The sequence below is a fragment of the Leptodactylus fuscus genome, chromosome 1, assembly GCF_031893055.1.
Source record: "Leptodactylus fuscus isolate aLepFus1 chromosome 1, aLepFus1.hap2, whole genome shotgun sequence".
In the NCBI taxonomy this organism is placed as follows: Eukaryota; Metazoa; Chordata; class Amphibia; order Anura; family Leptodactylidae; genus Leptodactylus; species Leptodactylus fuscus.
Window position 1 is genome coordinate 186,648,118 of NC_134265.1, and position 12,549 is coordinate 186,660,666.

Below are 12,549 nucleotides of genomic sequence, written 5' to 3' on the forward strand. Positions count from 1 at the left end.
TTGATAAAGATCGACGCTGCCCGCTTGAAGATTCTGGCTCTAAATAGTCCCTAGAGCCATGAAGACTCAATGGATCTTCCGATTTAGATTTATCAGTCCGGGAGGTCTTAATGAGTCATTGTCCTTTCTGCCTTTCCTCTGAAATGCACCACTTCATCCCTCTTGAATATGAATGTATATGTAGTGTTCCAGTTGGAAACTTATACTTACCTTGCCACTCCCATCTTCCTTGCTCCTCTTCTGTCGGTGTGCCGGTGACTGAGGTCCTGCTCCCCAAACGTCACTGCTGGGACCTGTGATTGGACCTCAGCTGTCATGTGGGATGTGATGATTTCATTATGCCAATGTACCCCATATGACTGCTGAGGCCCAATCACAGGCCCTAGCATTGATGTCTGACCTCAGTCATCGGCCAGAAGAGCACTGGAGAGGATGCTAAGCCTAGGACAGGTGAGTATAAGTATTTTTGTTTATTTTTTGTCACCTCCCCTGGGCTAGCATCTAATGGAATGTGGCCTTTCCATTAACAATAGGAATAGCTGTCAGGGAACTATTCTTTTCCCGACCACTTTCATAGTGGTCCAGAGCCCCGGCCATCTCCAGCCGGCCATGTACCCCTCCGGGCCTGGTCGCGGTTGCAACCCCTGTGACCGCGATCATTACGCCACTGCTTAAAGGTTCTGAATCAATCTCCAACTTTCCCACAGCAGCTACTGGTTTCTGGAAACTATTTGCTTCTCAAAGACACTTTTTGAGCTGTCTTTGGGATAGATTGTGATGTATCATATGATCATCACTGCAATCCTAAAAGAGAAAAACACAAAGGGGAAAAAAAACTGTTCATATGTACCGCAGATAAAAATAATAGAGGAGGAGTGTTCTGAGATAGTATTTATAGGGTGTATAGAAATCCTTTATTATTGTATTACTGCAAAGCATAACCAGAAAAGATAGCTATAAGATAGATAGATAGATGATAGATAGATAGATAGATAGATAGATAGATAGATAGATAGATAGATATTACAAGATAGATAGATAGATAGATAGATAGATAGATAGATAGATAGATGATAGGAGATTAGATAGATAGATAGATAGATAGATAGATAGATAGATAGGAGATAGATAGATAGATAGATAGATAGATAGATAGAAGATAGATAGATAGATAGATAGATAGATAGATAGATATTACAATATAGATAGAATTACACAAGCACTCCCAGCTAAGCCCCAGCACCTTGGCGGACTCCATATGCTACCTCTCCTAATCAGATCACACTGGTTAAAAGCTACCATTTAGACTTTTAGCTGAGCTTGATTCTATCTCTAAAACTTGCCTGTCAGCATCCATCCTCAGCTCCCCTCCCTGCAACCATTTTGTTACCATGGAAACCTTTAAGCATCAAAGCATTACAGCAATTAACTTTACTTTCTGGCAGAGTGCAACGCGATTCCTTCCCCACTACAGACACTACTCAGTGTTTTTCTATTGTACTTTACAGCCAATACATTTTTGCTCTTGTGCGTCTAAATTGTATATGATTTCAGTCCGTGCTCTGAAATGTCTTCATTTCTGTGTGTTCCAGATTTAGCCAAATGTTTTACTTGTCACATTTATTTAGCATGGTATATTTATATTCATAAGGGTGCAAGGGGATAACCCCCTTTTAAGTGGTTTGTCATTCACTTTTGTGGTCGCCCAGAATCATGTCAATTGTACCTTCATAGTACATGTGTCTTACATAAATCCTGCTCTCTACATAGAGCAGAAACCATTAATGAATTACTATTTACGCCTAGTCCAAATTATGGTGAGGTCTCCTGATAAATCTCACACAAAGCTCAGTTCATGGGTTAACAGTCTTACATTTTTCTAGTCTTAAGAAAATGAGGATGTATGGCTATATAATTGACTCCTAAATTGTTAGCGCTGATCGCTACTGTGAAACATTTCTGATTTGTGTCTTCTACTAGTCATTTGCTGACTTGTGTAACTTTATGGTGGCTGCTATACAAGCAGTCAGGATAGAGAGATCCTTTCAGTGAAACAATATAAATGGATGAAGGAATTGCTAATATGTACATGGCCAGCACTATAAAATAATCCCTTAGAAAAGCATTGCCTTTTGTAAGGAATTCTATGAGATCCCACATAAAAAGCAGGAATGGGTTTAACCCTCACACTTAAGAAAAACGTTAGCAGACTTGGATTTGCTTGAATGGCCACCATGTGTTTCTTCTATGGGAAAAAATTCTTCTGTGGGCAAAATTTATAACTGTTGCATGTTCCCTAGGCAAAATCGGCTTTCTTTGGATATATGAAAAGTTGGATGTATGGAAGCTTTCATCTGAATAAGGGTTGTCTTCATGAGACATCCCACTGAAGCAGTGGAGTAACTAAAGTGTTGTGGGCCCCGATGCAATGTTTTGTCCAGGGGCCCCTACCTCACCCCTACAGCGAATTCTTGATAGTGATGTTTATGGGTATTAAGGAGTTTAATCCACCTTAGTGTGGTTAGGGAAATCTGTGGGTCACCTTGGTTTATGGGCCAGATGGAAGCTGCAATCTCAATACTGATGCCAGTGCTTATGGGCCCCCTAAGGCTCCAGGGCTCCGGTACGACTGCACCCCCTGCATCCCCTCAAGTTATGCTCCTGCACTGAAGGATCTGTTGATAGGATTTTATTTATGATCTTCACTCTATATTAGTTTTTGTATTCATTTTGTTATTCATCTGTAACCACCTTTTCCACATACAGATTCATCTATATCAGATGTGATAATAATATTAATAGCTTTATTTATATAGTGCCAACATATTCCGCAGCACTTACAAATCAGATGGGATATGAACAGATAGCATTTGACATTACAGTGTAATAAAGAATTAACATATCATATAATAGTAGAGAAGGCCCTGCTAGGTGTGATAATCTACTAATAATATATGCAAAAAACGTAAGGTTATAATATAAGACTATAGCTCCATTCAATAACTAAAGTTAAATGAATAGCTTTAAAATTTAATGTATTTTATTTAACTCCTACTTTAAGTACATTTAAGAGAGAATAATAGATGGGCATGTTTAAGACAGTTGTGACATTCAAGGAAACAAAGAAGATTTTTGACAAGTTTGATGTATTATTAAATTCATATGTAAAAAATGAAGAGACTTAAATTGGAATTTAAGTAACTCTAGGTTCACACTAGCGCTCGGAGTCCGTTCTCAGCTTTCCGTCTTCTGCATGCAGAAGACGGAAAGCTGTCAGACCGGGTCCGGCCATGAGCGCTGGTGAGTGTTTTATGCTCTCCGCCGCAAAACTGTTTTTTTTAAATCAGACACAGAGTACTGCATGTCCGACTTTAGAAAAACAGTTTTGCGGCGTAGAGCATAAACCGCTCACCGGCGCTCACGGCCGGACATCTTTCAAACCCATTCAAATGAATGGGTGAGAAAGAGTCCTGCAGGTTTCCGTCTCCTGGTCAGTTTTGTGCAGGAAATGGGAACCTGCAGAGACTGGGCGCAGATGTGAACGAGCCCTAAGTAAAACAATATAATTTGCATATGTCACAGGTGGATTGGATTTCTTGTTATCAGGGTAGCTAGACCTTTCGTCTATCTATCTATCTATCTATCTATCTATCTATCTATCTATCTGTCTGTCTGTCTGTCTGTCTGTCTGTCTGTCTGTCTGTCTATCTGAGACTTATAAAGCAGTGGTATACATTCTGATTTTCTTTCTGATAAGACATATTTAAATTCCATTATAATCTAAATATATAGTTATTATGTAGAAGATCACATAACTATTAAATATGTAGCATTTTCAACCTTAAAATGTGCAGAATTTGAATACATTTCCGAATGAGACTGTGATTACATTGGAAAGTATAATGATTAAGGGAACAAAGCTGGGATGTGACAAAGCAGAGTACGTATTCTCTTCTTGTCTGTTTCAGAAACAAGTTATCTTAGCTTATTCACCAAATGGAATTTGTTAAATTTTGTGTTGTATGTTAATCTATGTGCCTGCCTGCTGAGTTCTAGATCTGGAAAATAATACTACTCAAAATTCAAGCTTTATTCATACAGGTTACTGCTTTCAAATGTAGCTTAGTTGAAAGTAAAATCAAGGGGTTGGCAAACTGGAAATGAGTAACCACCCACCACTTCTTTCAGTGATAGTAGCTGATAGCCAGGGGTTTAATACAGATTCATCACTAGTACGACTAGTTAGAAAAAAAACATGATTTAGTGTACCACCTAAAGAATCTCTTAATAATTAATAAAAAATAAAGTTAATTGTCAAGATTCTGGTGGTCTCCTTATAGTATGTTCTTTACGTACAGGATATAATGTATTTTCCTGAAAAAACTGCATTTAATATATTGCTTTTACCAGCAGAGATATCTGCTTCCTTATAAGAGATATGTCAGAAAGTAATTGTGTAGGATGAAACCTATATCAGGCTACATTCCAACGTAGCAGGCTGTAATGAAAAAGCGATGTGGGAAAACCACAGCGGAAACGCATCATTTTTTTCCCCACATCACTTTTCATAGAAAGTCTGCCAAGGAAACTTTCTTCTTCCTATAGGGAAACTATAGTTAACTATAATTAACATGCTGTGACTTCCAGAAATGTGGCGGTCTTACGTGCGTTTCCCATTGAAAATGGGAGGCTTTTTTACCTATTGCTTTCAGTGTGATACGCGCGTATGAAACAAACCATGAAATAAACCTAAATGTGTTAAAAGCCTAATAGAAGCTCAGACACAAGGCTAGTCCTGATTCTGGTTGAACATATATTAATTTATGAAACTCTGTACTCAAGTATTCTGGTTTCAAAAATATTGCAAAGATGGGTTTTGCAACTTCCGGGATGCTATTAACAACAAAGTTTCCTCTGTTGAGTCACCTCATATAGTACCTATTTGATAGGAGCAGTTGCTATAAAGGATCTGGCAGCTGATTCATTAGTGAGCAGTTGATCACTCTCTGGGCAGGTTTGTTTGGGGAGATGTTCCTGATTGGCTAGCCTCTCTTTTAGGCCGGAGCCCCACGGGCTGGAAATGCTGCGATTTGCCCACGGCGTTATACAGTAACTGCAAAGTTGATGGGATTCATGGGAATCCCATGCACACTTTGCATTTAGAACCACAGCACAGACATGCTGCGATTTCCAAAACCTACATGGTTTTGGAAATCGCAGCATGTCAATTATACCTACGGAAACGCCGGCGGCTTTCCCATAGACATAATTGTAACAGAAAGTCCATTGAGGAAAACTCCATGAACTTTCTGTTCAAAGCGCTGCGGGAAGTACTGCGATGTGTTCTCGCCGTAGATTTTCCTGCAGCGCTTTAGCCTGCATATCAGCCCGTGGGTTCTTAGCCTTAATGTTTTCTGGCTTCAGCAGTTCCCTATTAGACATAGTGTAGCTGTCTTTCGTTTTCCCTGTTATTCTTTAATCTAGAATTTTGTTTCTGCCTAGTTTTGCTTTGTGCCTCTATAGTTCTTGCTTGTTTTCATTCTGTAATTGTATTGCCTTGCTTGGTTTTCTTGTCTTGTATTGATTAGAGTTTGCATTAGGAATATCTTTATGGACATTGAGGCTCAATGATGTTTGATCTTAGGGCCAGTGTTCAGGGATAAATATAGGGAAAGATTCAGGAAGAGTTAGTTAGTGTTAGTTATTCTTGTCTGTTAATTTTCTATCATAATCTGTCTACTTTGTTGTCCGACTGTTATGATCTCTATCATCCATTTGAACCAATATCTGTTCTCACCTCTATGCGGCTGATTTAAAGGTGAGTTCACAAAGGAGACCTTAAAAATACCCTTAGGTATAATAATACCTGGAGACCCATGCAGCGTAAATGCAGCGGGAAAAAAAACACAGCATTTTGTAGCAACTGTTAAAGAGGACCTTTCACCACTTTTGGGCACATGCAGTGTTATATACTGCTGGAAAGCTGACAGTGCGCTGAATTCAGCGCACTGTCGGCTTTCCCGATCTGTGCCCGCTGTAAAGAGCTTACGGTGCCGGTACCGTAGTGCTCTATGGTCAGAAGGGCGTTTCTGACCATTAGCCAGAGACGTCCTTCTGCCTCGCTGCGCCAATCACGCTGTGCTGTGGAGTGGGGAGGAACGCCCCCTCCCGCTCCTGATAATACTCGTCTATGGACGAGCTGTGTGAGCAGAGGGAGGGGGCGTTCCTCCCCGCTCCACAGCACAGCGAGATAGGCGCCGCGAGGCAGAAGGACGTCTCTGGCTAATGGTCAGAAACGCCCTTCTGACCATAGAGCACTACGGTACCGGCACCGTAAGCTCTTTACAGCGGGCACAGATTGGGAAAGCCGACAGTGCGCTGAATTCAGCGCACTGTCAGCTTTCCAGCAGTATATAACACTGCATGTGCCCAAAAGTGGTGAAAGGTCCTCTTTAAGTGGATGGGATTTTGGCTTTATCCATCACACATTGCAGAAAAATATCTGTAGCAGACATACTGCGATTTGAAAAACTGCTGTGTTTTGTAAATCACAGCATGTCAATTATACCTACAGAAGTGCTGCTATTTCCTGTATTGGTATAATTGAAGCAGAATGTCCGCAGAGGAAAACTCTGTGAACTCTCTGTATAAGACGATGTGGGAAAAACCACAACAGACAGTCAGTTATAAGTCCTGGTTGATATCTATGTTCAGTATTCCATTTGGGGAGTCTGTTTGGGGACCCCCCCAAACGGAATCCCAAATAAATTTAAAAGCAGTTAGCTGAGAAACCACATGGACCCCATAGACTATAATGGGGTCTGTGTGTTTTCCACGCTGTGCCCGCACGAATCATGCGGAGAGAAAAGTAGTGCAAGCACTACTTTTTTCTCCGCATGATTCGTGCCTACACTGCGAGGGAAACACATGGACCCCATTATAGTCATTGGGGTTCGTGTGGTTTCTTAGCTAAACACTTTTAAATATGTTCGGCATTCCGTTCGGGTGGTCCCCAAGCGGAGTCCTCGAACGAAATACCAAACGCAGAGGTGAACCAGACCTAAGGGACAGACAGTAACTTGACCTTTGATCCTCTCCAAGAGTATATAACAAAATATTTTTTAGATACAATTGTTATGAAGCAATTATTTAAGTCTATTGAATAAAGACATATTATTACTTGCAAGCACAATGATAAAACATGCAATTAATTTTGCATTATAGTTTATAGCATAGTTTGAAGATACAGAAGATTGTATTGGAATGTATTATGGATGTGAATTTATATGCAACATATTTTATACAAAAAACATTAATGAATATGGAAAACGTTCAGATGTAGCACTGTTTGTCTTGACTTTCTGCAGTGTGATGTCTTATCTCAGGCTAAGATTGCATGTTGCGGAAAAGCTGCTTTTTTGTTGCAGATGTTGTACCCAGCAGTGGCTACAGAAGAAATGGCAAATATAAAGGAAGTATGTATGCTTCTCCTTTCTTCTAAATCTACTCATAAAGCAGCTTTTTTGCAACATGTGGTCTTAGCCTCAGAAGACAACAAAAACCATTGAAAACCAATAGAAAAAGTCACACTTCGTGCCACATGGTGTTAATGCGATATGAATCATGTTAACCTTCGCTACATCTGAACATACATCTTTTTCTCTGACTGCCTTTAAGACTTGGTCTGATTTTCTTTTGAAACTGTTGATGAGGAAGATATTGGTGCAATTGTTGAGGAACTTGGTCCACGTGAAGCTAAAAGTGCAAAAAAAAAAAAAATTAAAACAATGGGCAAATAGATACTGAGACATGCGGCTTACATTATTTCCTTATTTTTTCCACTTTTTTTCTGCTTATAGAATGTACAGTAAAGGATAAAAATGAATCATGAAAAAGTGGCACCATTATTATTGATGCAAGATTTTGATATTCAATGCAAATAAGCAAACACAACCTTTGGGTAGTAGTCTGCAAAATTTACTCTTGGAGGCGGCTTGTGAAAGTTTCTTTATAGCACAGGGAGGGCAACTTATGTGCTCTATTTGTTGACCACAAGAAGACTAAAATTTTTATCTGAAACAAGGAAATAAAAGAAATTATCCATGTCTCAGTCTTACTTACTTTCCCTTTAAGATGGATGGCAATGCGCTCGCACAGATTAAAGGCTCCTTCAACTCAGGGAAATTCTGCTGCCATGCAGATTCCCTCCCCCGCAATGATTGGACAGACCACTTCTTAATCATTGTGCCCAATCACAGAGAGGGAGAGAGGATGAATACGGTTGAGCGATCGGGATTGGAAAAGATCGGATCCCGATCGGTGATTGAGTAAATTTCATGATCACGATCGGGTTCCGATCCCGCCTAAAAAAGATTGAGAACAGAATCCTGATCCCGATCTCTCAACTTACCTGTACAGAAGCACTGCCCCTGCCGCTCCACACTGCTCTCTCACTTCTTCTTTCTACTGCTCATGTCTGCAGAGCACCCTGCATGCTCCCGTGCATGCTGCTGTGCGTGCCACAACAAGACCCGCCTACTCCTAGCATAAGTAACACTAGCCTGGGAGGTGGGGGCACGTATGGTGCTCTGCAGACATGCGAAGTAGAAAGAAGAGGAGCAAGAGCAGTGTAGAGCGGAAGGGGCAGTGCTTCTGTGCAAGTAAGTGGACAGCAGTGGGACTTAAGTAGCCGGGGGATTTTTTAATCACTACAAAGCATGGAGTCCAAAAATTGAAACATTCAATTTTTGGATTCCACGCTGTGTAGTGAATAGGATTGTTTTTAAAATCCGATTTTCGATCAGTAAAAAATACCATTGATGTTAGGGAATTGCTAGGACAGCAATTCCCCGGGAGCTGTTGGACCCTGGGATGGGACACAATAGACAGTGAGCCCTAAGCTGAAGCCCCCAACTGACCCTTCCTATTGCCAGACCCTATCCTACGTAATAGGTGGCAACCACGAAGACAGTCCCTTCCTGGATATGTGAGACACAAAATTCAGACAAGACGGACAATAACAAAGAGAGGTCAGCTAGCCAAGGGTCAGTAACAGTCGAGCGATGCAGTGCCAAATCGGAGTCCAAAGAATAGTCAGTGAGGAAAGCCAAAGGTCAAGGATAAGAATGCAAGCAAAAATAGGGACAGTAAGGAGCAAGTATGCACACAGCAATAGCAAGCACTGGTGTGAATGGGAGCCAAGATAAAATAGGGGAGGAAGAACCCGTCCCTGGAGTTGACAGGAAGGCAGGTTGTCAATCACGGGCAAGACAAAATTAACTACTAAATGGGGCCACACGGTGGCTCAGTGGTTAGCACTGCAGCCTTGCAGTGCTGGAGTCCTGGTGTTCAAATCCCGCCAAGGGCATAAAACTATCTGCAAGGAGTTTGTATGTTCTCCCCGTGTTTGCATGGATTTCCATCCCATATTCCAAAAATACATACTGATAGGGAAAAAATGTACGTTGTCAGCTCTATGTGGGGCTCACAATCTACATTTTAAAAAAAAAAATTAACCACTAAATGGACAGAGGCAACAAGGGCAGAAGACGGGTGTGGTGCCAAGCCAAGAATCAAACTGCACCTGCCTCCTGCGCCGCAGCACACGAGTAGAGGGTGGTGCAGCGACCCGAACAGGCAGAGATGTTACAATTGACTTGCATTGGGATCGGGTTCAGATGGAAAATGATCAGAAATCAGATTTTAAAACCGATCCTGAAATCTCAAGATCGGCACAACCCTAAGGATGAAGAATCTCTTGCATTATACACTTACAAATGATCCATAATGCCTTCACCAGTAATGGAACTACCACCATAGCAGCCATAGAAGCTGCTATGAATTGACCTTATTGGTCAATTCTAGAGATGAGCGAACACTAAAATGTTCGAGGTTCGAAATTCGATTCGAACAGCCGCTCACTGTTCGAGTGTTCGAATGGGTTTCGAACCCCATTATAGTCTATGGGGAACATAAACTCGTTAAGGGGGAAACCCAAATTCGTGTCTGGAGGGTCACCAAGTCCACTATGACACCCCAGGAAATGATACCAACACCCTGGAATGACACTGGGACAGCAGGGGAAGCATGTCTGGGGGCATAAAAGTCACTTTATTTCATGGAAATCCCTGTCAGTTTGCGATTTTCGCAAGCTAACTTTTCCCCATAGAAATGCATTGGCCAGTGCTGATTGGCCAGAGTACGGAACTCGACCAATCAGCGCTGGCTCTGCTGGAGGAGGCGGAGTCTAAGATAGCTCCACACCAGTCTCCATTCAGGTCCGACCTTAGACTCCGCCTCCTCCGGCAGAGCCAGCGCTGATTGGCCGAAGGCTGGCCAATGCATTCCTATGCGAATGCAGACTTAGCAGTGCTGAGTCAGTTTTGCTCAACTACACATCTGATGCACACTCGGCACTGCTACATCAGATGTAGCAATCTGATGTAGCAGAGCCGAGGGTGCACTAGAACCCCTGTGCAAACTCAGTTCACGCTAATAGAATGCATTGGCCAGCGCTGATTGGCCAATGCATTCTATTAGCCCGATGAAGTAGAGCTGAATGTGTGTGCTAAGCACACACATTCAGCACTGCTTCATCAAGCCAATACAATGCATTAGCCAGTGCTGATTGGCCAGAGTACGGAATTCGGCCAATCAGCGCTGGCTCTGCTGGAGGAGGCGGAGTCTAAGGTCGCTCCACACCAGTCTCCATTCAGGTCCGACCTTAGACTCCGCCTCCTCCGGCAGAGCCAGCGCTGATTGGCCGAAGGCTGGCCAATGCATTCCTATGCGAATGCAGACTTAGCAGTGCTGAGTCAGTTTTGCTCAACTACACATCTGATGCACACTCGGCACTGCTACATCAGATGTAGCAATCTGATGTAGCAGAGCCGAGGGTGCACTAGAACCCCTGTGCAAACTCAGTTCACGCTAATAGAATGCATTGGCCAGCGCTGATTGGCCAATGCATTCTATTAGCCCGATGAAGTAGAGCTGAATGTGTGTGCTAAGCACACACATTCAGCACTGCTTCATCAAGCCAATACAATGCATTAGCCAGTGCTGATTGGCCAGAGTACGGAATTCGGCCAATCAGCGCTGGCCAATGCATTCTATTAGCCCGATGAAGTAGAGCTGAATGTGTGTGCTAAGCACACACATTCAGCACTGCTTCATCAAGCCAATACAATGCATTAGCCAGTGCTGATTGGCCAGAGTACGGAATTCGGCCAATCAGCGCTGGCTCTGCTGGAGGAGGCGGAGTCTAAGGTCGCTCCACACCAGTCTCCATTCAGGTCCGACCTTAGACTCCGCCTCCTCCGGCAGAGCCAGCGCTGATTGGCCGAAGGCTGGCCAATGCATTCCTATGCGAATGCAGACTTAGCAGTGCTGAGTCAGTTTTGCTCAACTACACATCTGATGCACACTCGGCACTGCTACATCAGATGTAGCAATCTGATGTAGCAGAGCCGAGGGTGCACTAGAACCCCTGTGCAAACTCAGTTCACGCTAATAGAATGCATTGGCCAGCGCTGATTGGCCAATGCATTCTATTAGCCCGATGAAGTAGAGCTGAATGTGTGTGCTAAGCACACACATTCAGCACTGCTTCATCAAGCCAATACAATGCATTAGCCAGTGCTGATTGGCCAGAGTACGGAATTCGGCCAATCAGCGCTGGCCAATGCATTCTATTAGCCCGATGAAGTAGAGCTGAATGTGTGTGCTAAGCACACACATTCAGCACTGCTTCATCAAGCCAATACAATGCATTAGCCAGTGCTGATTGGCCAGAGTACGGAATTCGGCCAATCAGCGCTGGCTCTGCTGGAGGAGGCGGAGTCTAAGGTCGCTCCACACCAGTCTCCATTCAGGTCCGACCTTAGACTCCGCCTCCTCCGGCAGAGCCAGCGCTGATTGGCCGAAGGCTGGCCAATGCATTCCTATGCGAATGCAGACTTAGCAGTGCTGAGTCAGTTTTGCTCAACTACACATCTGATGCACACTCGGCACTGCTACATCAGATGTAGCAATCTGATGTAGCAGAGCCGAGGGTGCACTAGAACCCCTGTGCAAACTCAGTTCACGCTAATAGAATGCATTGGCCAGCGCTGATTGGCCAATGCATTCTATTAGCCCGATGAAGTAGAGCTGAATGTGTGTGCTAAGCACACACATTCAGCACTGCTTCATCAAGCCAATACAATGCATTAGCCAGTGCTGATTGGCCAGAGTACGGAATTCGGCCAATCAGCGCTGGCCAATGCATTCTATTAGCCCGATGAAGTAGAGCTGAATGTGTGTGCTAAGCACACACATTCAGCACTGCTTCATCAAGCCAATACAATGCATTAGCCAGTGCTGATTGGCCAGAGTACGGAATTCGGCCAATCAGCGCTGGCTCTGCTGGAGGAGGCGGAGTCTAAGGTCGCTCCACACCAGTCTCCATTCAGGTCCGACCTTAGACTCCGCCTCCTCCGGCAGAGCCAGCGCTGATTGGCCGAAGGCTGGCCAATGCATTCCTATGCGAATGCAGACTTAGCAGTGCTG

The 12,549-nt window shown here is 43.3% G+C and overlaps 1 protein-coding gene across 1 annotated transcript in view; it reads right to left on the minus strand.

The window, feature by feature from the left end:
* Positions 1 to 764: 764 nt before the first annotated feature.
* LOC142212631 (cysteine-rich protein 1-like) overlaps positions 765 to 12,549 on the minus strand; it is a 57,241-nt gene continuing 45,456 nt past the window's right edge. The window contains exons 4-5 of the mRNA XM_075280603.1: positions 7,632 to 7,755; positions 765 to 804 (exon numbers count right to left, since the gene is read on the minus strand). Of these exons, the coding sequence (XP_075136704.1) occupies positions 7,673 to 7,755 (83 nt within the window). The 3' untranslated portion in view covers positions 765 to 804; positions 7,632 to 7,672. The remainder of the gene's footprint in view (positions 805 to 7,631; positions 7,756 to 12,549) is intronic.